The sequence below is a fragment of the Ips typographus genome, linkage group LG4 (genome assembly GCF_016097725.1).
Source record: "Ips typographus isolate SLU linkage group LG4, UJ_Ityp_2.0, whole genome shotgun sequence".
NCBI classification, from domain to species: Eukaryota; Metazoa; Arthropoda; class Insecta; order Coleoptera; family Curculionidae; genus Ips; species Ips typographus.
The window spans coordinates 10258355-10286333 of NC_138425.1; the positions used below are offsets into that span (position 1 = coordinate 10258355).

Genomic DNA, 27979 nt, shown 5'->3' on the forward strand with positions numbered 1-27979 from the left:
TTTGGAAATTTGCTCTATAAAGGAAGTTTAAAAGTTCAGTCTTAGTGCCAAAATAACTGTCACTAAAATTGATCTTGCAAAGCGAATTTCGTTGTAGATAAATTGCCTTTGAAAAGATAATTTGACTTTTTCCCCGACTAGAATTAGAACTTTGTTAACTAACATCCTATTTATTTAAAAGAGATTGTTGTGTTATGATTTATTTTTTAAGGTTAATGGATATGGTTGTTTTAAAGTGTGCTTATCTCTTCAAGTAATCCAGACAAATTCATCCTACATCATCAAAAAAATTAGCAAAACTAATTTGCAGAGTTTTGTTTTTTTTAGAAGTACAATTTTTGAAGCGGCATTTTATTCCTCTAAATTTCGCAATTTTGCCCCAATTTAATCTTCCTTGTATCTCTTCTTCTACTTCACTATCTAACGGACATCCAGTAAAAATGCACAGCTTTCAAATCCATACTGTAATACCAGTATTCCACGAAAACAATCATTTAAGTCACATTTAACTTTTTCTTCAAACGAATTTTCTTTGAAAGTTGCTGAACCAAAAAATTTAACACAGAAGCATATCTGAAAAACGATTATAATAGAAATGAGAACAGGAATTAAGTATCACGGCTTTATAAACTGAGATTTAAATAATCGTTTGCACTTACTTAAGGATCATAAATTGTAAACCTACGAGGTATTGATAATACGCTAAATTTCCTGCACATAAACAATTAATAACATCAAAAGTGTCTAGTAAATTATTATCGAAGAAGTTGTTCCGGTATTAAGCGTTCTTAATCAGTTACGCTTTTAAAACACGACTTTATATCATGCATCAGCACAAATTGCTCTTAGATCAAACATATAATGATATTTCTTGTGGTCCATCCGTGCAATCCGACCGGTACCAAACGGTACCGGCGGACGGGAGGAAGTACCCGGAGGGGACGGCGGCGTCGCAAAGTCAAAGTCACTCTTCGCCGGTATAAAACCATCTAGTGCAAGTGAATTCATATCAGTATATCAGTCAACCGCACAATAACTGTCAAAAAATGTTTCTCAAGTACGCGTTTTTCGGTGTTCTGTTGGCCGCGGGCGCGTTGGCGAGATCAGCGAGTTTTGTTGATCAAAATTCGATCGGAGATAATGGAGCACCGCGTGCTTCCGACTCTTACTCATATCTCAACGATTTCAAGTATATGTACAAAGTGTATCAGGATTGTGCCAGCCAAGACCTCACTCCTTGCCTCAAATTGAAACTTTTGGCAGCGTTGGATAGAGCAGCAAGGAGCTACAAGTTAAACCTGCTGGAAGGAGTTACTTTTGTCCAAGACCCTAACGCACCAGGTGTACAGGAATCCCCCAAAACCGAAGAAGAAATCGAAGCCAGTCTTCCAAGATCCCTGAACGAGAAAGATGAAGCTTTGAGCGAACTTATTCTCAACAAAGTTGCATCATTTTTAGGCTCCCACACTCTGCAGGTAATTAAAATATAACTAACTATCAAACCAAATACTAAAACATAACATTACAGATTAAACTTCCTGCTGCCTCTGATATTGCACGAAGCTTCTCCGAAGATGAGGAGGGACGAGGCAAGAAGGGCGGCAAAAAGGGCGGTGCAATGATGTTGTTGCCTCTCATTCTTGGAGGAACTTTAGTTCCGTTGGCTCTTGGAGCTTTGGCCTTGCTAGCAGGAAAAGCTCTAATCGTTTCCAAGTTGGCTTTAGTTCTTGCTGGTATTATTGGACTTAAAAAGCTCTTGGGTGGTCAATCTGATCACCATGACGCTGGACATGTTGAGGTAGTGTCAGGACACCACGGTTCAGGCTGGGGCAGGTCATACGACAAAGAAGAAGCAGCTAGATTAGCGTACCAAGCTTACGAACCCAAAAAGGAGCGATGAGAATTTGTATAAGACTTTTAAGTGTTAATTATTTATTTAAATTATTATTGAATTAAATAATACTAATCTGTTGTTTTGTATATAAATAAATAAACTTCTTTACTATTCCTGAGGGTTTGATTTACTTAAAGCGAAAGTTTGTGGTATTTGATCAGTGGGATCTTCACACTTTCAGTTTCATGGCTTTGAACTAAAACTAAAAAAAAAGCTAAAACTGATGAGAAAGTCACGACTTAGGACTAGAACTTGTACCGGTCGATTACGTTACGGTTTTACTTTCGTCCTGTCTACGAGATTTCTTAGATAATCACAACTTTTGTACGTTTTGGATGTTTAAAGGTCGTTAGCGTTGCCCGTGATAAAATGTAAACCAGAACGAGATGATATGTCGTCCGTGACATTGATCGTGTATGCAAGTCACGGTTAAGTGAAGAAAGCATATGGTCAATATTAAATACGTATAGTTTGGCTTCGAGAAAGTTTTCTTTTTTGGAATGTCCTCCTAGATTTCTGTGGGTTTTTTTGTTTTAATAATCCGATACGCCTGTTATGGGTTTTTAAATTTTTTTGCGTTGGATGAGAACAGGAACAGATGCTGTAAAATTATTAACATTTTAATTGCAAGACAACTTTTTTATGAATATTTTTAAGCTAAAGTTCTTATTCTATTAACAAGCAAGTCCACTTCTATGTGTGTCAAATTATGTCTTCATTTTCATTCAAACATAGTCCGCTATACAATAAAACAGTTCCTAAACATGTTATAAAGCATATTTACTTACTGCATTCAGTTTAAAAGGATGTTCTCTGATTTCTTGCATATATGGGTTCTAAGATGTTATTTTAGATTTTTAGTACTCTATTTCTGTACCACAGATATTTACAAACACAGTTCATAAAATAACCTTACTTTCCCAAAAAAAAATTGATTTCATATTAATCTGCTCTTCTACTGGATTGAACAAGGTATAAAAGTTTCCATTAAATGGATAAAGGGGTGTTTTTTGTTTTGACAAATTGTGTTATCCATCCTATGAGAGTTATGTTCCTTAATTTATCCTTTTTCTTTACAATATCCATTTCTATACACTATTATTGTAACTAATAGAATTTTTAAATAAAATGGTCAATCTTTCAAAATTGCATGATCTCTTAAGCTAGAATTTGTATTTCATAAAAAAAAAGGTTGTATCTGACCTGGTTAGCAAAACAGCAATCATCAAGATAACTGTACAAACAAGACAATAAAAATTCAAACACAATCGAATTCGATATGTAAACGACACCCCAGATATCTGTGATAATTGTAACAAATAGCATGATTAATACAGGTCAATCGTGTTTGGTATGTCCATTTTCCACCATAAATCTCATTAGCAAACAATTTAATAAAGAAAGTTACAAACAATTTAACCCGCGTTCTCTTTTCGTTTAAGACAATATGCATATAATTAGGATGAGGTTAGTCATATGGTTTGCATTTTTTTGCGATGTCGTATAAGTGGTTAGGTATACTGAAATGCGGTCATCTTCATCTGAGACCCACACCCATCAAGTACATTCCGAAGATTGTTTATGATGTTGATGTTTTAAATTATGTTTACTGGTTGCCATAAACTGTTTTTTCTGGGTAGATCCGGTTGCAAAATACAATTTTCGGTTTTTAGTCACCAAAATGTGTTCCTGCTTCATTGACTCTAAAAACTCTTTTAGACATCTGAAACTTAACAGCAATACAATCAAGCTGTTAACGCCTTCACTAAACTATCCTTTTAATGCAAATTACTTTACCAAATCCGACCGTAACTACTTAAATAGTTCTGACCACAATTCCATTTGTTCAACCTCTGCGCTTTAAGCTCAATCTTTAGTTCTTAAAACAAAGTTAAACATAATCAGTTTTGTAGTCCACATACAATCTAACAAACTTGAATATGTCCTCCAAACGTTTACGAGACCGTCTCATCCAAAAGAAGTCCAACTTGACAAACTAGATGCAAAGCTCGAGGGAAGCCTAACTAATTGGTTTATTCCATGTAAAATTGTCAATATGTTACAGAACTGTTGAAGAGCGCTGGAAATGGCTGCAAATGCCCATATGTTCATAATCAATTCTATAAATTTGTTTATATATTTATACATAATAGGTGGCTTTAAACTTAATGTGTTAGTTTAAAGTAATACAATATAATATTTTTTTTGTTTTACAGTGGTTTGGTTTATATTAGAAACCAAATAATTATTTGATGATCAAGGCCAGGCTGTGAGTTCCAGTTTCCAAAAAAGCAAAAGCACAATTTATATTACCCTATTACGGTTAAGCTGCTTATATTCATATAAATCCAACATAAATTCTGCAGATTTCTTCATTTTTCTCGTATCTCTACACACATCATTATCATGAAGAAGCAGATGCCTATACTTTACCGTCTTCTTCTAAATGTAGTTTGTACTTTGCTGCCACCTAGTTGAAATCACATTGACTAAAATTGTAGTCATAAAGTTTGCTTCGTTCTTGACTTTCAATCTTGAAGAAGAAGAACCAAACCGTACCACACTGCTACAGGTAAAATTTGATAGATGACGCCACGACAGGAACATTTCAAGAAAATTGAAATATTTTGAATACATTTACGGTTTAGTTTATAACAATGCTCTCCACAAATTTAATTGAATAGAAAAAAATCGTACAAAGAAGCTGTTAAAGAGACAAATATTGAGTAACATCTGTTACATTTTTTCCAAATACACAATCTCAAAAGCTCCGCAAAATATGTCAAAATAAAATAAGTTCTATTTTTCCAAACTTGCAACTGTATGTACTTCCGAACTTCAGCCTCTAGTAAATTCCTCTTTGAACATGAAAGGCTACTGAAAACAGAAGGATTTACTAAAATTATAATAAATTCAAGTAGATGTAGCTGATACCAAGTGTGTTAACGTTTATTACCTGAAAATGCCACTAAAGACACTTACTATTTGACAGCCTCTTAACTTTAAAGTACAGTTAAACATTTTTGCGACTGGTTTCCCGTATTTTATGAGGTAAATAAGACCCGTATCAGCAAAAACTCCCGTCAGGCAAGGTATACATTGCCTAGACGATGAGGACTACAAACCTATAAGCAAAGATCTGAAACAAGTCTATCACATATAACGGTAAAAGAACGTTTTAAAGCCTTTTAAGGCATCCGCAAATACGCGGTTTGAAATGAAAACGCATCAATTCCAAATAGAGATTTTATAAAAATGTGGGTAGGTAAAATCTAGTTCAGGTCTCTATTGATACTTTGTACATTTTTATTACGTTTTTCTGTAAAACTTTTCAAATTTCTGATCCCTTATTTTCGGGGAGACAGCTATTTTCAGTTGAAATATTGAAGAGCATAAAATTGATATATGATAGGGTTTGGTCCCCCACATTTCTGTAAGAAATATGAATTGCAGGTTGTTCACTAAGCTTTCATATGCAAAATGGGAAAAGATCTGTTTTAGTTGATTGAATATGTACAAATATTGTCTAATTTGTTGCCAAACCTGAATTGTTTGATTGTAATGGTAAAGTCGGAATTATATGAAATTTGCATTCAACCAGAAATACCTGGTCTGGTAATTAGACTTAAAAAATTAAGAAAATTTCTAATCTACGTACGAAATGAAATTTCCACCGCATATTGCATAGAAATTGTGCATTTGCAAGGAGTGTTCGTAAAATGTAATGGTCGGACACTATTAAGTCGAAATAACTTCAAGAGCTACCAGGTTTAATGTTTTAATGATTTTTAGGATAATTACACAACATTGTAGTAGATTTCCGTATACATTAACAAGGATTAATATTAATAACGTCCTAATGTTGACTCAACCCCTAAAATTGCATTTTTTATTGCCATTCCAAGACAATTTTATAAAATTTGCTGAACAAAAGACCTTAATTTGAAATTTACAATGTAGTTTTAGTACAAGATTTTTTGGCGAACTATTTTGAAAATGAAAATTTGGAGAATCAGTGTCAGCAGCCAATAACCTATGCTATTAGAAATTTGAAACTTAGTTAAAATCACGAACTGACATCTTCCACAAACTGATAAACTGGCCTTTTGGGGGTTCGAAAAAGCTTTTATCGATATATTGCAAACCTTGAAAATGATATCAGGTTAAGTGATACGTTTCAATGCCGAAAAATTGCTGCTGTAGAGAGGTTGCAATGAACAAAATATCGCTGGGAAAATAGATTGATAACAGTATCAAAAATGAAAACATTTCTCACATGCATGATTAAGAATCAGTTTGAATCAATCTTAGAATGACACTTGTTCTCAATTAATTTGTCGCGCCTAACCAGTGTGACTTCTCTCGTCTTCCAAGAATCCAAAGCCTAAGAGAAGAAAAAAAAGAGTCTTAAACTCGTAACGTTTAACCTAGTGTTACCATTTGAATCTTCTTAAAACGGCTTAGGCCAGTAGCACACATTTTTCAGATAAATAGCCACCGTACCACGTGCATCCTCCCTTGTGATAAAAGTGTTACGATTGACCAGGCCGGCCACAGTGCTTGACCGCGAAGCTCGTGGACATCTTCGCCATGGGCCGCAAACTCCTGGTGCTCGCCCTGGTGATTTTTGCAACCAGCACCCAAATCGTTGCCGAAGACTCGGACGACGACGATGCCAAAGAAGAAATGGAAATTTATAAAATAGCTCTGGAATTTGTTGATGAGTGTGGATCTAAAGAATTTTCACTTTGTATCAAAGTAAGTATTAATTTTTTTCTTGAGTGTCAATTTTTATTTCTCACAAAGTTACATTCATCATCCAACATTACAATTTTTGAAAACCGTTCTCAGTTTAAAATCCTGTACCATCTTTTGAATTTCAAATTTAATAACTAATGACACTAGTTGTTTAGTATTACAATTTGAAATAATGCAATACCCTTTTCATACATAAAAGTGAATGATGTTACAACAGGATTGCACTATATTTATAAAATAGCAGTCATATTGAAAATTTAGTGTAGTTTTCACGTCGTTACTTTTATAATTTAACGTTGTACTTCCTCCTACCTTTTTAAAGTGAATTGAGACAGCAAGTTGAATTATAGCCGAATCTTTCGTAGAAATAAATATCCGTATAAAGCCAGAAAGTTTTTCGAGTAATAAAATATAAAATATGGCGGCAAGAAATTCGCGGTTTTCCATCTAAAGTGCAATATGGAACGAGAAAATATGTATTTTTCAACAGGGGCACTTTGTCGATATTTCGTTTCTCGTCTTATTCACGTATATCGCGTATCTTACTGGATATTGAAAGGATTGTCTGCATTCAGCCGCGTCTCAGTATGTTACATCTAATCAGGACGGTGCACGTTTTGTTACAGCTCAAAATATGCGCATTACATTGACTTACAGATAAATAAATCGGCTCAACCACATAATGGAATGTATGTTACAGGAACGTGCGTTAAAGTACGTCGTTTCGTTACCCAGTGAACTTGACATCGGTGAAACTATCAAAGTCAAGCCAAACGGTAGGTTTTCGAGGAAAACTGAGATTGGCCAACTGCCAGATGAACCGAGAGCCCGAGAAGATGCTGTAGACTCTATATTGTGGGAGAAAGTATCTGAATATCTAGGATCACATACAATTGAAATTAAACTACCACCAGATACTTTAGAAGAAATGAAAAACTCTGTTGATGAAGGTAAAATATTTTTGTGTTAATTTGTTTGGTAATTGTTTCAAATCTTTTTGTTGCATCAAAACTTACCACAATGTTCCCAAAAATTATCGCTATTTTGCTCTTGGGAAAGTCGTAACCAACTATCCAACTGACACGTGTGATATAAAATGATTAAACCTTAAGGACCATGTGAAAGAAATTTAAGTTCTTTTTATTTATAGGTAAAGTGACTTTTCTCGTTTAATCCCCATAGCGTACTCATAAAGTTGTCCTAGAGTAAAACTATGTACTATTTCTTCTAGCGCAAATGGAGGCACTTTTCCAGATAGAAACCGTAAAAGTGTATGTTAAACTGCTCAGTTAAACTGCTCAGTTAACCTTGCAATTCTTTTTCATTTACTTGCATTGTGAAATTTCTAAGAAGGTTTTAAATGACAAAACTTGTTTAATTTAGTAAAAAAAAATATCACAGAGTAGCAAGTAGAGTATTATATCACTTATAACATTAAAAGTTTTATAAAACATACACAACACAAACAACAAATTTTCCATTATAAGTTTATAGTCTTCTTAAAAAGAACATGCACTAACAATATATCTTTTTCCTCTAGAATTTAACGTTCCATCCACAATAATACAAAACTATTACCATTGGGCAGTAACCAGATAATCCTAGAAAACAATCCCATAAATTTCAATGTAATCAATTTTCCTTTTTCAAATAATCTGAGACAATACTTTTTACAACTTTTTTACTATATATTACGCTATTTATTTAAAACCACAATTTTAGGTAGAGGTAAAAGCGATGGAGGTGAAGGAGGCAAAAAAGGAGACAGAATGAGAGGCTTAATGATGTTGATTCAGTTGAAGCTGGCCATACTAGGGGCGTTAGCACTCAAGTTCGTAGCCTTAGTGGCTTTCAAAGCTTTGATATTGGCCAAGGTGGCCTTAACAATATCAGCGGTTATAGCGTTGAAAAAACTGTTGGAACACAAACAACCCACATCAACTTATGAGGTTGTTGCTCATCCGCACGTTGACGAGTGGGGACATCATAGCAGATCATCCAAAATAGACCAGTTGGCTTATAGAGGCTATGAAGGAGGCCGAAGCAAAAGTTAGTTATTGTTTATTTGTCTTTAGTAACAGTTGTGAAGTTTGGCAAATTTGATCTCAATTGTTTGGTTGTCATTTGTAATAGTTAAAATTGAGGAAGTTAACATTTTGGCATCTGTGTCCATTTCATCTATTTTTGTTGCTACTTTCCTGCTGAATTTACGAGTAGTTGTTAAATGTGCAATCAGGGTTTGTTAGTTTTTTCCTAACTATATAGTTAAAGTTTGTAATTAAGGATTAACGTATAAGCGTAGTGATATAGTACTCCAATATTTACAAATAGTTACTTACATTCTGTATAATCGGTGGTGGTTATATTGTTAGTTAAGTTACGTTGTTGTGTATTGCTAATTCGGTGGTAGTAAGTACTGTTTTATGTTTATATTATAAAAAAATAGATACACAATATCCCTTAATAACTTAGCAAGGTGATGGATTTAGTAAGTAATATGTTAATGAGAATATGCTGTTTATGCCAAAACATTCATTAGGTAGGTAGCTACTTTACATTCTTTCTTATAGGCTAGTTATTGTATAGTCAGTATAAATTCAGCAGAATCTACATTTCCTTTAATACCTCTACTTCTTGACATCATAAATCACTTGCAAATATGTGATTGAAACAGATGCTAAAATTAAGAACATCCCAACTGCAGTAATTTATCAAATTTTATGATCTATTTAGGTTACATATGTTTAACCGTTTTGTATCCCCCAGGATGTTATTTAACTGTACCTGTTACTAGTTTCGTATGTAATTTATTGTCTGATTCGTGGAATTCGTTTCTGTTGAAAATGTTATTAGAGTGTTGAGTATATTTGATGTGATGAAATTTGTGTTTTAATTTGTCAGTCTCTAGTCCCTAGCCCTGTAATTAATTTGATTATAATATTTGCCCTTTCTGGGAATTATTCCTCACTTTTGATGCTAATTAAATCATACAACGTTTTTTTATTAATAGCTAAACCAAAAGTTTATTTGACTTCATCTACTTGGATCCTTTACAAGTTTATCATAGTCGTGTCTCGAAAAACAATAATTTTCATAATAATAGATGCAAAACTGACACGCTCCTTTTAATTTTATTCAGATCTGCACTTTATAAACTCCTCTAAAGCTCTTAGCTTAACATCAGCTGTTTGCTAATTTATTCATTTTAGTAGCATAATTATTCTCTTTTGGTATTCAAAGGACATAGAAAAAGGCCAGTGATATGACCTATCAAATTATTAGAATAAAATTTTACAAAGTAAACTTTTACACATTTCAGCAATGTTTGTTTTTGTTTAGATAATCATTGAGAATACTAAAAATGTAATAAATTGCGTTTCCATACAATCACAGATTTTCATCATTTTACAGTATTGCCTCCAAAATGAGCAAAAAATGATTTGCAATGAAATTGCAATCTGGATAAATTTATTCAAAGGGTGGCTTCCATGAAATTTGTAGAAGCAATATCCATGTATAAAATTATGGGACTATTTTGTTATTATCATAAAATAATTTATTTATTGTAACTCAGATGAGAAGAAAAAAAATTGGATTATACTTTCTGTATGGTCAATAATTACATATTTTGTCAAAGAAACAAACTGAAACTATAACTATAACTCTCTACTGTCCAACTAATTAATTTATTGTTCTCTACTAAGTTTTCGTATCTCTTTGTGTTCTCCTACATCCGCTTAGTCATATTTAAACAAAGCAGAACCGTTTTAAGATAAATGGAACGTGCAGAAAACTAAAGGGCACTTTCAAATGCTCAATTTTGAACCGAGATTTCCTCCTGCAATAGCGTTACAGATTTGGTAATATTGAATCCAATATACCCGAGAACCGAAGCTGCTTCGATAACGGAACATGTTTGTTTTAGGGCTTACATTTTATGATGTGACTTGAAGATTTTGACTAGTGATGCAAATTTAGCACACGAACGAAAAACGATTTGCTTATTCTGAAGCCTTCAACCGGATCGCCTGTTAAGAAGACAAAAGCGTCCTATAATTTGTGAATAAAAGTGCTTAATTAGTGCCAGCCACTTTCACTGAAATTTCAGATTCACTGGAACATAACAATTGTCTTTTCGCATATATAAAATACGATAAAGCATTTTCCCATCTTTTGTTAAAAGTTCGCGAACGATTGCACAACTCCAAATTTACTCCCAGGGTACAACATTTCCGTATTTATAATAGAAGACAATCTCCATCAGACTGAGTATAGTATGTGAAGTAGTTTAGTTCAGTTTAGTGGATTCAGTTGAGAGTGTCGCAAAAATGAAGGATTTACAACTTTACTTGTTTATTTTGACTGATATGTTTTTGCATTCGTTGGCATTAGTAGGATTTCCAGGATTTGAAGATACATTCAAGCAGTGTATAGCAGCCCAACAACCGGAAAATGATTTGAAAAGATGCGTAGGTTTTGGGGCTATCACCCGTCTACAATCTCTGGATTCCTCGCCAGCTTTCGATTTACTCGACGGTTTGACTTTATCTAGAGAAATAACTCAGGAGTATAGAGAGGGAGCGTATAACTTTGCTGATCTGGACCCGTCCGATTTCAGGTACAATTTGCAACTATTTTAGGGTATATAACGACATTGGTGATTAGAATTGCTGGAAAAATTAGACCCAAAAGTTTATCATTCTCAAGTTTAATCTAGCCGGTGTAATCAAACGTAAAATTTGAATCCCGAGGAGTGCTCAAAGGTACAGAATTCCTTTGGGAAATACTCGTATATTAAGCGTCAAGTTTCTTTGATATTTAAATTAAAACTCATTTCTAGTTATTTCAGTGATATAATTTTTATCTGAATCCATCAATTTAATGTCATTCGACGTTTCAACAATTGCCCGAATTAAATCTATTCATGTTGGACAATGTAATGGCATGAATTTCAGGAGTATCGTTGACTCATTCGACCACGTGTTTTCGAAACGTGCAATGCGTTGGGATATGGATTTCATATATCCGGGACTATCAATGAGGATATCTCCCTCTTTATCGCCCTATGGACTGTTGGAATTTGTAATGGATCCAAATCAGGATGCTTTAAACGCGCATGTGGTTAAGGAAATTGGCACAGGTAAGGATTCACTTGATCGTTTTCACTTAAACAGCTATCGAATCCTGGATAAAAGGATATGTAATCTTCACAAAGTTAACGAGATGCTATAGCATCTGGGATTTAAGGAAAAGTATATTTAAGTTACAGTTATAAATTTCTGCATTTATTCCATTGCTACCAGTAAACACGTATATCTCTCCACTTTTATGGAGCTATAAAGTTATAGCAGACAAAACCTAATCTTTTACGATTGGAATCGTCGGTAATATAAAAGCTCTTATTTTGTTTAATTGTACAAGTTTAAAAGGGCTAACAATGATTTGGTAAAATCGTTCACATTGCTTGTAGTTTCTGTATTATTGCAAATAGGAGAAACCTATTAATAAAAATTTTAAAGAAGCTTCTAGGCCACTAGAAAATATTATTGAGTAAAGTAAAACAATATGACCATCAATCAAAAGAATTTTTGTTAAAAATAAAGACTACAAGGCAAAACTTATTCACATATTCTTGAGATTGCGGCATTGAACTCTACTAGTACTACAGCTACTTATCAATTTTTTAATAAATTCAACTATACTGGTTTAAAATATAGTGCTGGCATCTATGCTGTTTAGCAGGAAGCAACTTCTGCTTAATGATTTTGCCTGTATAGACATCACAGTATTTCTACTTTCTCTTGAATTATAGTCACACTCTGTAGAAAGTACTTCCGTTTTTTGATCTTAAATTTTATTACGCCATCTATTTTTTAAAAGTCTAACTTCTTCAGTTTACACTGCTGGTAAAAGTTATTGAACCATTACATGTTGCAATCAATCCAACAAAGCGGAACACTACCATAACGGTCATTACCAACATCAGAACGACTTTCTCGTCGCCAGGTGGCATTGATAAATCAAGTTCAAGTTCAGTTATAAAATTAACATTGAACTGTTCAAATTGTTTACTAACTGAATTAAATATAATTTTTTGTTTTTAGCACGATTAATTAAGAAGAAATTACTGCTGCCAGTGCTTTTGGGTTTGAAATTCAAAATAGCAACTTTGATTCCGTTAATATTTGGTTTACTGGTACTGCTAGCCAAAAAGATAGTTTTTGTGAGCAAACTGGCATTGGTTTTGGGTAGTGCCCTTGGTTTGGGTACTCTACTCTTTGGACTCAGTCATCTAGGCAATCAAGGCCACCATCCACCCCAGTACTATCCTCCAGACCACTACCACGGCCCTCAACAGTACCATCCTACAACTTTCTCACATCCATATAAAGGGTATTGTTTATATAAGACACTAAGCTAATTTCTAAAATAATTTTTTTTTAGGTATAACGAAGAGTATACTCATGAAAGTGATGAGCAGATTGTTCAATACAAAGAGTCTCCAACTTTGGATGAACTGAAAGCGTACTCAAACGTACCGATTACATATGCAAGAACGAATGAGGATCCCCAAGGGAAGAAAGGAAGAAATTTTGCTTGGAGTGAAGCAGAAAAAGCAGTGAATAAAACTCCAGTTTGAATGTGATAATCCCTTTGTTTAAGAGTATATTAAATTAACTGATGCGTTTTATAGCGGCAGCTTAACTGCAAATTTAAAGCAGGTCAATTTTAACTATATACCACAGAATCATAACAGACTTAAAGCGGAAAAACTATCAATTAAACCTGAAACTTATTATTCTCATTGATTTGCTACCATTATTACTTAATAAGGCCTCAATACGAAATTACGCTACTAATGCCGTTAGTTTGTACGTTTTTTTCCATCCATATTTGCAACATTAACCTAAATTTGAAATATATACCCATCTGAATGACATCAGTTACAAAATAGTGAAATTTGATTTACCTACTAGTATTTGACAAACTTTACTTTCACGGACAAGTTATTACCGTAATCTTACGATAATATGTTTGTAAAGTAGGTAAAATGTTTTTGTGATAAATAAGGTATTTTAATAACCATTAATTTATTGTCGTTCATACAGTAGTACTATATTTTAAAGAATAGTTTAGTAACCTAGTCACAACTCGTAACAAAAAGCCACAAAAAATGCTAAATTTGTTACATAGTTTAAGATTGTTTGCGGGTCATAAATGTAGTTTTTCTCTCAATTTGTCAAAAGCAGCTGATAAATTTCTATAGCCATTTGTTTTAAAGATCCTCGATAAAAGTATGTGCGAGTATGTGTGTCAGTACGCGTGTAGACGAAAGTTTTATATTATGATGGTCGTGATTTCATATTAATTATAGTTTATGGTTTTATTTTATCATTTTATTAGCACACAATCCTGTAAACTGTAGTCAAGCAAACCATAATTCTATTAATCAACTCTTAATCATTTTAGTCAACATCACAAAAGACCCAGTGTTGTAACATCAACAGAAATGAAACAGAAAAATGTCATTCAATTCAATCAAAATTTCTTTATTATTGTAATCACAATCAATTACACAAAAACAAGTTGAAGAAACATCTGCGTTTCTTAACAGATTAGTGATGACTGTGAAAAGTGCAATAGTTGCATTGATCGTGTTACAAATCCCAAACAATTGACAATAAATTTGCAAATAATCATTAATTAATCCAACTATTACTGTATTAGATAACGTTACAGATTCGTCGGCCTTTCCCATTTAAATCACGTCATGGTATCCAATTCAAATTACTTATATGTTACCAGAAGATGCACACAAGATATGACCCACAATGTTACGTATTCGTTGTATTATAGTTATAATCACATATCGGTTAATTATTTATACAGTTTTTTTGTGGCATATTTTATGACTGTAATTAAAACAATCATTAGCACAAAGTGTATCTTTGTTATTAGCGCACTTTATTTACTAAACACTACCTTACTCAACACAAAAGGTCTCAGATAAACAGACCATGAAATTGAAGATTAACCTTTATGACGCTTCTACTTAATGTACGAGGTTTGGTGGTAACTAATGTAGCAGTTCTTAAATTATCAATTTAAAACAATTTTCTCAAATTTAAACCAAAATAATGTCAGAAATATTTAGGTTTGTACTTTAAATAAGTTTGATTATCAAATAGATGAAATGTGATAATTGCTTTGGATAGATTTATCCAACACCCTGGTAAAGTTAAAACTAAAGACCCACATTTTGTGGGAAGAAGATACAGGCTCATAATGTAACAACAGTTAAATTTTTACGGTTGGTGAATTTCCCGTAAAGTATAAAACTAATTTCAACATAATTTTCCTGCTTAGTAGATGTGTCGCTTTTGAGAAAAGCTCCATAAACATGTGCAACAACAGAACCCAAATTGTAGTGGCCGTTTTTTTTGCTTTTCTTATCCAAAGTGAGTGCCAAATCGGACACAGTGACCGAACTATACAAAATTGTTTTGATGATCAAAGAGTGTTTATCCCACGACAAGTATCCTGCGGTGTGTTTGAAGGAACGTGCATTGGAAGCGTTAAACCAAACCGTTTACATTGATGAACCTATCAATTTTGGTTTCGTACGTGTTGAGAAGAACCCTGAATACGACTGGAATGGCAGCAAATCCGACACGTTACCCACTGAAATTGCACAAAGAAGTTTGGTGTTGAATGATGCTTTGTATGACAAGTTAGAAGAGTTCTTCAGGTCGCGGACTATCAAGCTTAACGTGGATGATGCTGTTGAGGGTGAGTTGAATGTAACTTGTTCAGGTCAAGAAGAAGAAAATTCCTATTTAGGACGCAAAAAAGGTGGTGGAGATGGAGGCGGAGGAAAAGGTGGTGGCAAAGGAGTGATGATGATGATGGGAGCTGCTGCTGCTTGTGTAGGAGCAGGAATGATGATTGGAAAAGTAAGAATTTAAATAGTTAGTTACTAATCCCATTAAACAACGTAACAATTACAGATGGGAATGATGGCTATGACAGCCTTGATGATGTCCAAGATATCAATGCTGCTCTCCGCCATTTTGTTGCTAAAAAAATCCAAAGGAGGTGGAGGAGGGGACGAGAAGGAAAAACAAATCAAAATCGTTTACGCCACTACGGGAGGAGGTGGAGGAGATTACGGAAAAGGGGGTGGCGGTGGAGGAGGATGGCACAGAAGCATTCAAGATCCGCAAGTTCTAACTTATCGAGCACAAATACCTCAAGATGTCAATACCAACGTGATTTATGAAGGTTATTAATTATTACTGAAAAACTTCTTTTTTGCCAAGTTAGAATAATCACTAGATTTAAGAGTAAAACATTGGGTAAGGTAAAGTGGTGAGGGTTTTCTTATGGAGCTGTAGTATTTCCTATACAAGTAATATACATGCTGGTGTTTCTTTTAAACGAGTTTCAAATTTTGATTACAGGAAAAACCAACTGCGAGCCAGAAACTTTGGCAAACAACAGTGAAACCCAATTGACAAATAACAACAAACACACTTAATAAGATTGTTTTAATAGCACCTAAAAATCACTGAAGCAAAATAATAGAACATGAGAACGCAAGCGGCATTTTTATTCGAAATTTCATTTCCAGGTCGATCAAACTAGTCGAATCGCTATTAAGGACAGCAATAGCACACGCATTAGAGAAAATGCGAGAAGAGAAATCATATAAAGAGTTAAATTTAAACGCATTGCATAAGGTTGTATCCGCGTATCTTTCAATAGGAAAGTCAACATTTGATCTTGACCGCGAGAGCGGTAAAGGTGCGTCTATATTACCAGTTTTATTAATAATCCAAAAGTAATTAACATGAAAATTGATATATATTTAAGTTTTTTTTTGTGACTTATTTTAATTGATTCATTAATTACTTACTAGAGGAAATCTATTACTTTCATTCACTTCAGATTCTATTTGCTGAAGGAGAAAATTGTGTTCTTTGATTTCCATTTCTGCTAGTTGACCGCACTTTCTAGAGCTGTTTAGTTAAAAAGTTGTGATCAAACTGCTGCTGAAAACTATAACTATAATTATTGAGAAAACTTTTACTGACAGGGCTTAAAATCAAACTCTGTACAGCTTAATGCGATAAGCATGAACTAAATTCTTTGCTTCTAGCGATTTCATCGGGTCATCTCAGTTCTCACAGACAGATAACTTTCACTTCAGCATGGCACACTCGTGATGATATCGTCCCATTTTCCCATCTCCCATGTGGTCGTAACGACCTTTAAAGCCGGCTCGAAAAGGTAGTGATTTTGTTTTCTCTTGCTTGTTTTTTACATTATTGTCGAACGCATCATTGCCAAGGATAAACACGAGCCCATCACTTTTACTTCAAATTTACCATCTATTGAAATTGTGTGTGAGTTTGTCAAAACTCTGAAAGCAAACCTTGAAGCGATGACTCTGGAAAATATTTCAAATTAGTTTTAGACTGAACATCGAGTTATCTAAGTTCATGCAAACGTAATTTACTTGTACTATCCTTAAATATTGAACAAATAACAATATTCAGATTTCTGGGAATCGAAAATCGTTAGCCAAATATAGTAAACAAGGCAACCGTTTCTTCAATTATGACTAACACTATAGTAAATATTTATTTCAATAAAATAGATTAACATCCTTATTGAAAAATATTAAAAATACGACCCATATTTTGATCTAGTTTTAATGGTAAAAAATCCTTAATCACTTAGACTTAAATCAAATCCTATCAGTAGTTGACAATCCCATTGTAATGCAAATATTAATCCTGTAGGATTTCAAATATTATTCCAACTATTTGTGCGCTATATGGAAGTATAAAAATAGTTTTTGCCGAAACCAAAAGAGAGAATTGAAATTTATTTAAAGCTTACAAATTTTGCCAAGGTGATCAGACCGGTTGGATTTCTTGTTGTGACTTCTATCACTCAGAAATGTAGTTTAAAATGAGTACAATACATACTTTTTGCATCGGTTAAACTAATAATAAACCACAACAGACTGCAAAGTTAAACAAATTTAGATTTCTGTTGATAAAAAAGCGCCAGCCAATTGAACTAAACTAGATAACAGTTTTCTGCATTATGTTATGACTAATAGTCAATAGAATATTAAAAATGCTTTAATAAAGTCTTATCAGTGGTGACAAACCTTATTTTACTGCAAATATAAATCCTATAAAGTTACCAATATTATCCCTACCATTTGTGCCTTATCAAAATTCACGGCCGTATAAAACCAAATACAAATTATCACGGTAGCTTAGAGTAGTGCTTTTTCACTTACTAACCTAAAATGGGTCTGAAACTAGTGTTAGTACTTTCTTTAGCCATTTTGGGCATTCAAGCAAAAGTTTATTCAAAGTGTGAGTTTGCTAAAACCATGAAATCGAACGGTATCACCAATATGAAAGACTTGGGAACATGGACCTGTATTGCGCATCACGAATCAAGATTTAATACAAAAGCTATTAACCACGACACTGGAGATTATGGAATCTTGCAAATCAGTCACATTTACTGGTGCTCCGACTCCAACACTCCGGGTATTGTAAACTTTAACTATGGAAACACTTTGTGAAAACTGTGAAAAGTATGTATTGAATTTAAAATTTGCAGGAAAAGGTTGTCATATCACCTGTAACTCACTACTCGGAGATGATATAACTCCTGATATCAAATGCGCTAAAACAGTTTTTGCCGAAACCAGAAGACTGAAAGGAAATGGATTTGAAGCTTGGGTTGCTTACAAAAATTGCCACGGTGATCAGACCAGTTGGATTTCTGGATGTGGCTTTTATCACTCAGAAATGTAATGTAGTAAATACTTTTTTTACAGTAAATATAGTAATTAATTTTTGCATGGGTTGTTTTAATAATAAACCACAATAGACTTCAATGTTACACAAATTTAGATATCTGTTAATTAAAGCTCCAGCGTGAACTAAACAAGATAACAGTTTCTTACATTATGACTAATACAAAAGTCGATAATTTATTAAAATAACTATCCACATTTGATTGAGTTTTAATAGTGAAAAATTCTTAATCATTTTTAGTTTAGTCAAATCTTATCAGTGATCTGTAGTGAGTGACAAACCCTAATTTAGTGTAAGTATTAATCCTGTAAGATACAAAAGATTATCCCAACTATTCGTCTTATCAAAATTTGTGGAGGTATAAAAACAAATACAACACAGTTATCCCATTGTAGTGCACTTCACTTACTAAACTACAATGGGTTTTAACCTAGTATTAGTACTTTCTTTAGCCATTTTGGGGATTCAAGCAAAAATTTATTCTAAGTGTGAGTTTGCAAAAATCATGAAATCGAACGGTATCACCAATATCAAAGACTTGGGAACATGGACCTGCGTTGCAAATTACGAGTCAGAGTTTAATACAAAAGCCATCAACACTGATACTGGAGATTATGGAATCTTGCAAATCAGTAGCAAATACTGGTGCTCCGACTCAAACACTCCAGGTATTGTAAACTTGAATATACTCTCAGTATGTATTGAATTTAAAATTTGCAGGAAAAGGTTGTCATATCACGTGTAACTCACTACTCGGTGATGACATAACTCCTGATATCAAATGCGCTAAAACAGTTTTTGCTGAATTCCTAGAGAGGCACGGAAATGGATTTTTAGCTTGGGTCGCTTACAAACATTGCCACGGTGATCAGACCAGTTGGATTTCTGAATGTGGCTTCTATCACTCAGAAATGTAGTTTAATTACAGTAAATACATTTTGCATCAGTTGTTCCAATAATAAACGACAAGTTTGAATAAACAAATTTATTACACAGTACAGCAGAATGCAGCCAATATTTACTAATGTTCGGGGATATGAAACCTGTAAACTCTTTTATGCATTTCACCGGGGTCTAAATAATTTCTTCGGTAGTGGTCATGATGATCGTCTTCGTAGGTGGTGGAATGAATGTGCTCCTCGCTATATTTGGGCGTTTTGATGATCTCGAATGTAGTTTTCTCTTGATTTCCGGATATCAATTTCTTCAAGCCTAAAATAGCGCTTAACAGTAATGCCATTTTGCCTATCAGGATTGCTGTTCCAGACATAATAGCAATACCTAAAAAAGTAATACAGAACTTGTGTAGAGCAGAAAAGTTTTTTTTAACATACAAGTCATAAAAATAATTGATGCGAAAATATATTGCACAACTAAATAGTTTTAATCTAATCTAACAAGAATTAGATCTATAAGTACATATTAGTCAGTTCCTGGTAATTACCTAACGTTTACAAAACATCAGCAAAAGCTATTTTTTCAAACTTTAAGCGTTTCTATATTCAAACCTCTTATAACCAATTTCTCATTCCATTAACTTTAGAAGCTGTGCATCAAATTACAAAATAAATATCATTGACTTTAAACTAAGATTGGCCTCTCAGAGGTAATTTATATTAAGTGTCTTAAAAGTACAATCAATTAGTTTATATTTATTAAGTGTGTAATATTGTGCCGACAGTCAATTTTGCATTCCTTATTTAACGTGTAATTTTATTGATACGCTATAGTTAGCATAAACTGTATTTTAACACATTGTTGGTAACTAGGACAGAATTGATAAAATTACAGGTTGCAAAAACCCTTGAACCCAATATTTGCCTCAACAGAAGAATTACTTGCTTAGTCTTTTAGAATAAATTATCTGCAGATAACAATAAATTTACCTTTATACGCGAGACCTAGAAAACTTCCTTTAATAGCCAAAGCTGCCAGCAAAGGTCCATATCCTGATCCACCTTTGTGTTTGTCACCTCCATCACTATCACCTTTACCACGGCCAGTGCCTATCAAGCTTCTTGCAGTTCGATCAACCAGTTTTGGTAAATTAACCTCTACTTTGTGAGTGTCCAAAAACCTACACAAAAACTAAAATTAGTATAGGTTTGTTGGTTTTCAAGATATTCTCACCAGTTTGCCCTTAACGCAAGAAGACTATCTAATTCTTCACCTCTCAGCTTCTCCAATTTTGACTCATTGAAACTAAAACCACTAACACTTTTTGCCATTCTATCGTTGTTGACAATTTGCAGTCCATCCACCACATTTATGAACTTAATTTGGTTGGCACGTTCTGTCACTTTTAAAGCTTGGATTTTGAGACATTTGATAACATCTTCCTTATGCGAACAGTGTCCGAAAAATGTTTTAAACACTCGCGTAGGGTCTTTTACTTTTTGGAGAATCTCGCATCTTCCCAAAGCAAATAAAGTACTTAAAACCACCAATTTTAAAACAGAACTCATTTTGTGTTCAACCGTGAAATCGAACTAGTGGAAACAAGGCGTTTGTTGGCGGCTTTATTAAGTTAGAATCATATCGTGTTGCATATTTTGTTAACGTTTTAGACCGTAAATAATGGAAATTAAGATCTAACATGCAATTTGAAATTTATTTGATAAACTACATTACAGTACCGTAGTAATGTTTATTTCTACTTACTATAGAACTTTTAATGTTTTCAGAATAACAATTTGCTCAAACGAATTACATGCTGATGAACAGAGAGATGACAGTAGTAAGTCATACTATTTTCTTTGGAAGGTTTAGTAAACACTGAGTTGAAGCTTAGTTTTGCCTCCGGTTCTGGTAAACTAACATTTGCATTTAGGAATTTTTTACAATAGGCTTTATTTAATTGGGTGTACGGTGTAAACGTTGTTGACTTGATTTGATCCAATATTCTGGTCTTGAAATGTTTGGAAAGCAAATTCCAAATTATAACATAACATTTTTAAAAATTGTGCCAACAATCTTAATTACTCAATTATAGCTTCATCCTATTTCTCTCGTATTGTAAAAACTACCTTTTTTCCATTTTATACAAGCATTGATACCAATTTTTGATATACTACAGTGGAATTTTCTTCCGGAATTACCAAAACGTGTCACAGCAGGTAACAGCTAATAAATTCGTGAAAAGTAGTCCACGCAACTTACAAAGTAAATTAAGGGGGTCACTAGAAGCATCACATATAATTTCCATTAAGAAAATTGGGTACGGGTTTCCTGAAACTACTCACACTCTCACTCTTAATCATTCTTTTACCGAACCTTTCTTTTGTTCAAGTTTACGGCCTATAGTTTGTGAGAACATTCCCACGAATCGAGTGGCTGATATTGCACAGTAAAAGCTTTTTATTAGTAATATCGTTTAATTGCTTTTGCCTGTCTTTTCATTCATTTTTAAAATCAGGTCTGAGTAGCCTATATCAGGTTAACAAACCGGTACATCAGATGAAGCTCATCATTGATTTCTGCCGCTTCTTACTATTCAAACTTAACTTAAAATTCAAATGAGTTGTATTTGATTCAGAAGTCGAATTCTTTAAAAGCAGGTCAAAAAGATGATCCACGCAGCAGCCAGGCTATATGATCTCTAGGTCAAATGTAAATTCATTCATCAGCGATTTCCTACTTTTGGCTTTTGATTGGACCTAGTTTGGCATTGTTAATAAATTTGCAACCAAAAAGATAAGCAACCAATGAACCAGATGAACGATTCACGCATAATTTAATCTTGCGGTGATGTAAATAAGTAGGTTCCAAATTGTCTAGAAATCCTTTTGACTAAAACCGGTACGTTTATCCGTCTAAAGACTATGTTAATTAATTGAGAAGTCGCATAAAAAAGAAAGTTGTTTAAACTGTTCTTTCTTGATTTGTATATTTAACCTAATGACGGACCAGGAATTTTTGTTCACAGACTAAGATTTGTCTCAAATATGTGTAACCCATTTAATAGATGAAAACTATCGAATCGGAAATTTAATTGCTGTATCAAATCACGTAAGCATGACTGCTACATTTTTTTGGTTTAGCTTTTGTCTAGATTGTTAAGTAAGACGGTAACCGAGCACTTTCTTCGTTGCTCTTCATAGAGATGCAACCCAAATGCATAATATCGTTACAGTTTATGGTTGAGTAGTTGAATTCACCAAGTTTTATGAAAAGACCAACAGATTTCGTTCATATCGAAAGTGGTTGATATGTGTGCTTTTCCTGTTATCGATTTTATTAGCTACGTCCTGTTAATGAACTTATTGAAATATCCTAACACTCACTTTTACTTTACTTACTAACATTGGAAAATTTACATAATATTGGCTTCATGTTTTACGCAGAATTAACGTCTCATTGGCCTATTAAATAAATTATAACTGCTTATTACCGACAAGATCTAAACGCTGCTCAATTTGGTCAAAGTAATTTCGGAGCTGTCGATAACTTCCATTGATATGTAAATGTCGTGCTTAAATAAAATGTCTTGGGCGTAGAAACAATTTAATAATAATAGATGAATTCCGCCCATTCATTTAACTACAATGCTTTACCAAATGTGGTGTACTCATGTTGAATTGGTTGATACACCTCCAAGCTACTTAAAAAACAACTCAATTTATGCTAGAGGTTTTTAAAATTATTAACAAAGGTCTAAATTAATAAGTCATCAATAATGTATGCTTTCTTAGCTGTAACACATCCGACTATCTAATGGTCAGCTTTATTACCAGCTCTCGCAAATTGCCGGTGGTAAAATTTTGACCAATAGAAGCACTCAAAAGAAAAGTAAGACCCACCCATTTAACCCATAAGTGCGTCCTACGCGTTGGTCTACAAAGGATGTTGAACGAAAGTTTAAATATTTGGCTGGTGTAGCTTAACGGAAAAGAAATCGAAATTTATAATTTTTTATCTCTATAGTTCCTGCCCATACGTCTTCATAGACATGCCGATCAGTGGCGTAGCAAGCTATCATAGACTCAAAATCTAGGAAACTGATATATGAATATTGCAGACTACTGATGCTCAAGACAGAGGAACAATACATTTGATGCTCTACATATTTTATTTGGCAAAGAAGCAGGGCAACAAATTATCATTGATGTTGCACAGCTATCTTTGTTGGAAATCCTAATTTCCCAATTAAAATTTGAAATTCACTGTATTTTCTTCCTTTCTATAAATGACATTGAAGAATAGATCAAATGAATACATGTGCTTTTAGTGCTAAATTAGCATGCATCTATAGAGAAGCACAATCCTGTATTCTGTGTTTACCTTTGTGACTAATAATTTTGAGTGAAATATAACAAAACACTTATTGGCTTAAGTAGAAAAGACTATTTCTAAAGTACATTATTTAGCTATACAATTTATAATAACTTACTGTCCTGAAATATTTCAAGTTGAAATGACTGCCAAGTAAACGCTCCTACTGGCAACATATCGATACGCCTATGACCAAAACCATCAGCTTTTCTTCAAGGTATGGTCCATCTTCATAATGGCTAGTTCAAACTTAACACTTTTCGCTTTTTTCTATGTCAAGGTTAGATTTTAATGACCCCCCAGACCTAACAGGTTTGTGTTCCTCCACTGTCAGAAAGATTTGGGCAACATTTTATTTAAACACGTTCACATGTTTTAATTTGTATTCAACAGGAAACTATAAAAAGAAGAGTGGTCCAGAAGGAGCATCAGTGTAGTTCGGCGTGGTGTAGTGTCACAATATGAAGCCATACACAGTGACAGTGTTTGCTTTATGCATATTCGGTGCATTGGCCGAGGACAGTGGAAATACTTATTACGGAAGTGTTCGGGAAGTATTCAATCTTTACAATGAATGCTCAAATTCCGACGGATTAACGCCATGCCTGAAACTCAAAGCACTCAGTCTGATCGAAAGGGTTAGCAGGATGGAGAAAATTAATCTGCTGGATGGAGTGGTGATTAGCGGTCAAACCGAAGCTGAAAACCTTCCAAGTCTTGAAGAAGAGGAGAAGAACTTACCAAGAGCTTTAGATGCTAAGAACCAGGCTCTGACCGGAATGATTGTTAATAGAATTGCCCGAATGATTGGATCTAAAACCATTGAGGTTTCCATACCTAAATTGATTGAATCAGGTAACTAACTCAATATGTTAACTATTTGAATGATAGTAATAACGTGCATTTTTATGCAGCAAGAGGGAAGGATGACGACTCTAAATTCGGCGATTTGGAAGGACTGTTTGACAAATTTGGTGACAGTGACAAGAAAGGAGGACACGGAGGTGGGCACGGGGGTGGCGGCGGCAAGATGAAGGGAGGAAAGAAAAAGAAGGGTGGTTTAGGTAACTAATTACTTTTCATCGTATTTCTTTGTTTAACGTAACATTTTACAGACATGAAGGACTTCCTTATGATGGTTATGGCTCACAAATTAGCCATGATCCCACTATTGATCGGTGGATTGTTTGTTTTGGCTCTCAAAGCTCTAACCCAAGCCAAGGTGGCTCTTCTAATTGCCGGAATTATTTTCGCTAAAAAAATGCTGGCCAATAGGAACAACGGCGGTCACGTAGAGCACGTACATGCAGCTCCTAGTACTGGAGGATGGGCCGGAGGTGCTGGAGGCGGATGGGCAGGAGGCGCAGGTAATAATTTTACTTCTCAATTCAGATCCATTGACTCACACATTATAACATCCGATTTAATGCCGTTTAATTGCGTTAATGATAGACGTAAGTGCTTTCACTGACCGAAGGTCTAGAAAAATAATTAATATTATATCATTGCATATCAAATAATGTAATAACCTTTCACTGCAATTATTATTGCGCTTTAAGCGTTAATACAGCTAGTCGATATTAATATTATGCAAACTGGTTGTGAACTGATTTTGTCTGATAACACTCTATGACTTGCAATTCTCGAATAGTTTGGCAAGTAAGAGTATCTTCATATTATGACAGAATGACGGTGGTAAAAAAAATACCAACTGGGATGATAATTTAGTGGAAATTAAGATCGATTTTCAACTTTTTAAGACTACTGCATACTTTTAATAACTAACACTAAACAGAACAGTTTAAAGAGCAAATAAATTGATAATACATTTCCAAAAAGTTCAAATCATAAAATAATGCTTGAATATACAAGATTTCTAAAAGTCTATTATCTTTACATCTTCAAAAACATTAAAAAATACCATTTTTTTACAGGTGGTGGTTGGGATGGCGGTTGGGACAAGAGATCCATCGAAGAAACTCACAACTTAGCTTACCAAGCCCAGAAGCAATAAAAACAACGTTTCCAAGAGAAGTTTCAAGAGTTCAGGGCTAATACATTGTACCTTATCCTTCCATCATCATTCTAGTCAATTCTTTCAAGCTTCATCTTCAGACACTATACCTTGCCTAAACTTAAAATGTATGTCTTATTTTTCTGTGTCATAAGCTGGCACAATTAGTAAGTATTCCTTTCTCGAGAGGAATTACGCCTAAAATTCCATTTGCATACCGTAAACATCATTTACTGCTTCGGCCTTACCTTAATCTTCTCTATAAAACGCGCATTCTTGATATGTGTGTGATTTGTGACCGATTTTTTTGGTCATGTCATATTCGACTGTTATTTATGATTATTTATATTATGTTTTACCTGACAGTTACCTAGTAACTACAATAATTTATTTATTATATGTGTGTTGTATTTCTTGTCGTAAATAAAGTGATTATTTGTTCCGAAAAGGTTGTTTTAAATTTTGATACTTAAGAAAGTAACGAACAGCGTAAAGACCAAATGAGCAGACGGTTTCAATTTCAAAGCCACTTTTCTCCGGGTGCAAACTCACTATCTCTCAGTTACACACAGGTTAAAATCGTCATCTGCAAGCAAGGTGCAAAAGCAGGGGCAACTCTCTCTTAAACCCAATGATGTGAAGAGACAAGAATTTCTAGGTCACGATCGACCAATGGCCTTCGCTCTAGGGCAAGAAGAAATAAGAAAATCTGCCATTGAAACTTACTCGACGAACGGCGGTACCGTCCCCTCTTTTGGCGCGTTTTTATCAGGTCGTACCGCGAGAAAAGGTCAATCTTCGTGTCAAGGAAGATACTATAAAACAACCTGTAAAATCACTGGGTGCATCAGTTGGAGCCGAATTCTTCCGGTGCGCGAATAATGAGGTCTTTTGTACTGGTGGTGGCGTTTTGCGCCCTTAGTGTTCTAGCTCAGGAAAGTTTCGAGAGCGCCAGTGTACGTTTTATTCTAAAAATTTACGACGAATGTGCAAACTCGGAAGGATTTTCGCCATGTCTTAAGAAAAAAGCAGTTACTTTCTTGGACAGGGTGGCCAGAATGGATAAACTTCCCTTAATGGAGGGCGTAGCTTTAATCAAAAGCAAAGACGTCGTCACACCAGTTGAACCTTACGCCATTGAAAACGAAATTGATCAGAACCTGCCCAGATCAGTGGAAGGACAAGATGAAGTGCTCAATGGTATGCTAAATGAAAGGGTAAACAGCCTTTTGGGCAGCCGTACCATTGAGATTTCCATGCCAAAAATTTCAGAAATGATTGAAGAAGGTATAATTATTTAACTTAATTTTCTCAATGTGATTTTAATTTTTTTTTCTTGAATATTGCAGGTCGAGGTAAAGGAGGAGGTGGTGGCGGACATGGAGGCGGTGGCGGTGGTAAAGGAGGCGGCAAGATGAAAGATATGATGGGCGGCATGATGATGGCTGTAGCAGCAAAAATGGCGGCTCTCATTCCAATTGCCATTGCTGGATTATTCCTGCTGGCCGGAAAAGCCTTGATTACCGCCAAAATAGCTTTGCTTATATCAGGTATTATAGCTCTGAAAAAGTTGTTTGCTGCTAAGCAGCACGGAGGCGGCGGCGGTGGACATGGAGGCGGTTGGTCTAGCGGTGGAGGCGGAGGTGGTGGATGGCAATCGTCTGGAGGTGGCTGGGATAAACGGTCCATTGAAGAAACCCAACAATTAGCCTACAAAGCATACGGAAAGCCATAATAATTTATTTTTGTACAAAATGACTTCGGTCCACTGTCACTTTAAGCTCTTGTTTCAGGAAGTAAACCATTCCTTTTTAACTTGATCAGAGCATTTTCCAGATTTTTTTGTTATTTAACCGTTACACCAATAATCTAGTCAAACCTTTACATGTAATAATTATTATTGTTTAGCAGGAGATGGAATGGGGCACATTTTAAATTTTTATACTGTTCACCACTTTTACTTTGACTGTGTTTTGATGGATACACCAAAACTATACCTACTGACTTGATATTTATTTTAATTTATTTTTATCGACTCGACTGACTTTGACTATTTGTGCCTGACAGTATTGTGTTACTCTCTTCAATAAAAAAATGTATTGTTGAGTGTGTTGTTTAATTACCATAGCATCCGCATTGATTTAGGTGATAGAGAAAAACGGTGTAACACCGAAAAGAAAGTTTAATGAAATA

The 27979-nt window shown here is 34.4% G+C and overlaps 7 protein-coding genes across 7 annotated transcripts; 6 read left to right on the top strand and 1 right to left on the bottom strand.

Annotated features, from left to right (window-relative positions):
* Positions 1-1013: 1013 nt before the first annotated feature.
* On the top strand, positions 1014-27892 carry LOC145727780 (uncharacterized). Its single transcript, XM_081977602.1, has 7 exons — positions 1014-1475; positions 1529-1893; positions 6436-6652; positions 7353-7602; positions 8375-8705; positions 26625-27073; positions 27136-27892. The coding sequence occupies exons 1-7, from the start codon at positions 1047-1049 to the stop codon at positions 27519-27521; spliced, it is 2427 nt and encodes an 808-aa protein (XP_081833728.1). The 5' UTR covers positions 1014-1046; the 3' UTR covers positions 27522-27892.
* On the top strand, positions 10850-13341 carry Osi10a (Osiris 10a). The gene is made up of 4 exons (XM_081977014.1): positions 10850-11270; positions 11608-11792; positions 12757-13045; positions 13097-13341. Exons 1-4 carry the CDS (start codon positions 10981-10983, stop codon positions 13290-13292), a joined length of 960 nt encoding a protein of 319 aa, XP_081833140.1. The 5' UTR covers positions 10850-10980; the 3' UTR covers positions 13293-13341.
* Osi10b (DUF1676 domain-containing protein Osi10b) lies at positions 14883-17753 on the top strand. Its single transcript, XM_081977017.1, has 4 exons — positions 14883-15442; positions 15494-15606; positions 15661-15934; positions 16114-17753. Exons 1-4 carry the CDS (start codon positions 15160-15162, stop codon positions 16188-16190), a joined length of 747 nt encoding a protein of 248 aa, XP_081833143.1. The 5' UTR covers positions 14883-15159; the 3' UTR covers positions 16191-17753.
* LOC145727455 (lysozyme C-like) lies at positions 17915-18543 on the top strand. Its single transcript, XM_081977018.1, has 2 exons — positions 17915-18228; positions 18302-18543. Exons 1-2 carry the CDS (start codon positions 17979-17981, stop codon positions 18496-18498), a joined length of 447 nt encoding a protein of 148 aa, XP_081833144.1. The 5' UTR covers positions 17915-17978; the 3' UTR covers positions 18499-18543.
* On the top strand, positions 18879-19497 carry LOC145727456 (lysozyme C-like). The gene is made up of 2 exons (XM_081977020.1): positions 18879-19169; positions 19222-19497. The coding sequence occupies exons 1-2, from the start codon at positions 18920-18922 to the stop codon at positions 19416-19418; spliced, it is 447 nt and encodes a 148-aa protein (XP_081833146.1). The 5' UTR covers positions 18879-18919; the 3' UTR covers positions 19419-19497.
* On the bottom strand, positions 19472-21221 carry LOC145727453 (uncharacterized). Its single transcript, XM_081977016.1, has 3 exons — positions 20632-21221; positions 20388-20578; positions 19472-19782 (listed from the first exon to the last, which is right to left on the bottom strand). The coding sequence occupies exons 1-3, from the start codon at positions 20964-20966 to the stop codon at positions 19523-19525; spliced, it is 786 nt and encodes a 261-aa protein (XP_081833142.1). The 5' UTR covers positions 20967-21221; the 3' UTR covers positions 19472-19522.
* Positions 23972-26234, top strand: LOC145727452 (uncharacterized). Its single transcript, XM_081977015.1, has 4 exons — positions 23972-24627; positions 24687-24836; positions 24888-25139; positions 25707-26234. Exons 1-4 carry the CDS (start codon positions 24234-24236, stop codon positions 25784-25786), a joined length of 876 nt encoding a protein of 291 aa, XP_081833141.1. The 5' UTR covers positions 23972-24233; the 3' UTR covers positions 25787-26234.
* Positions 27893-27979: the final 87 nt, after the last annotated feature.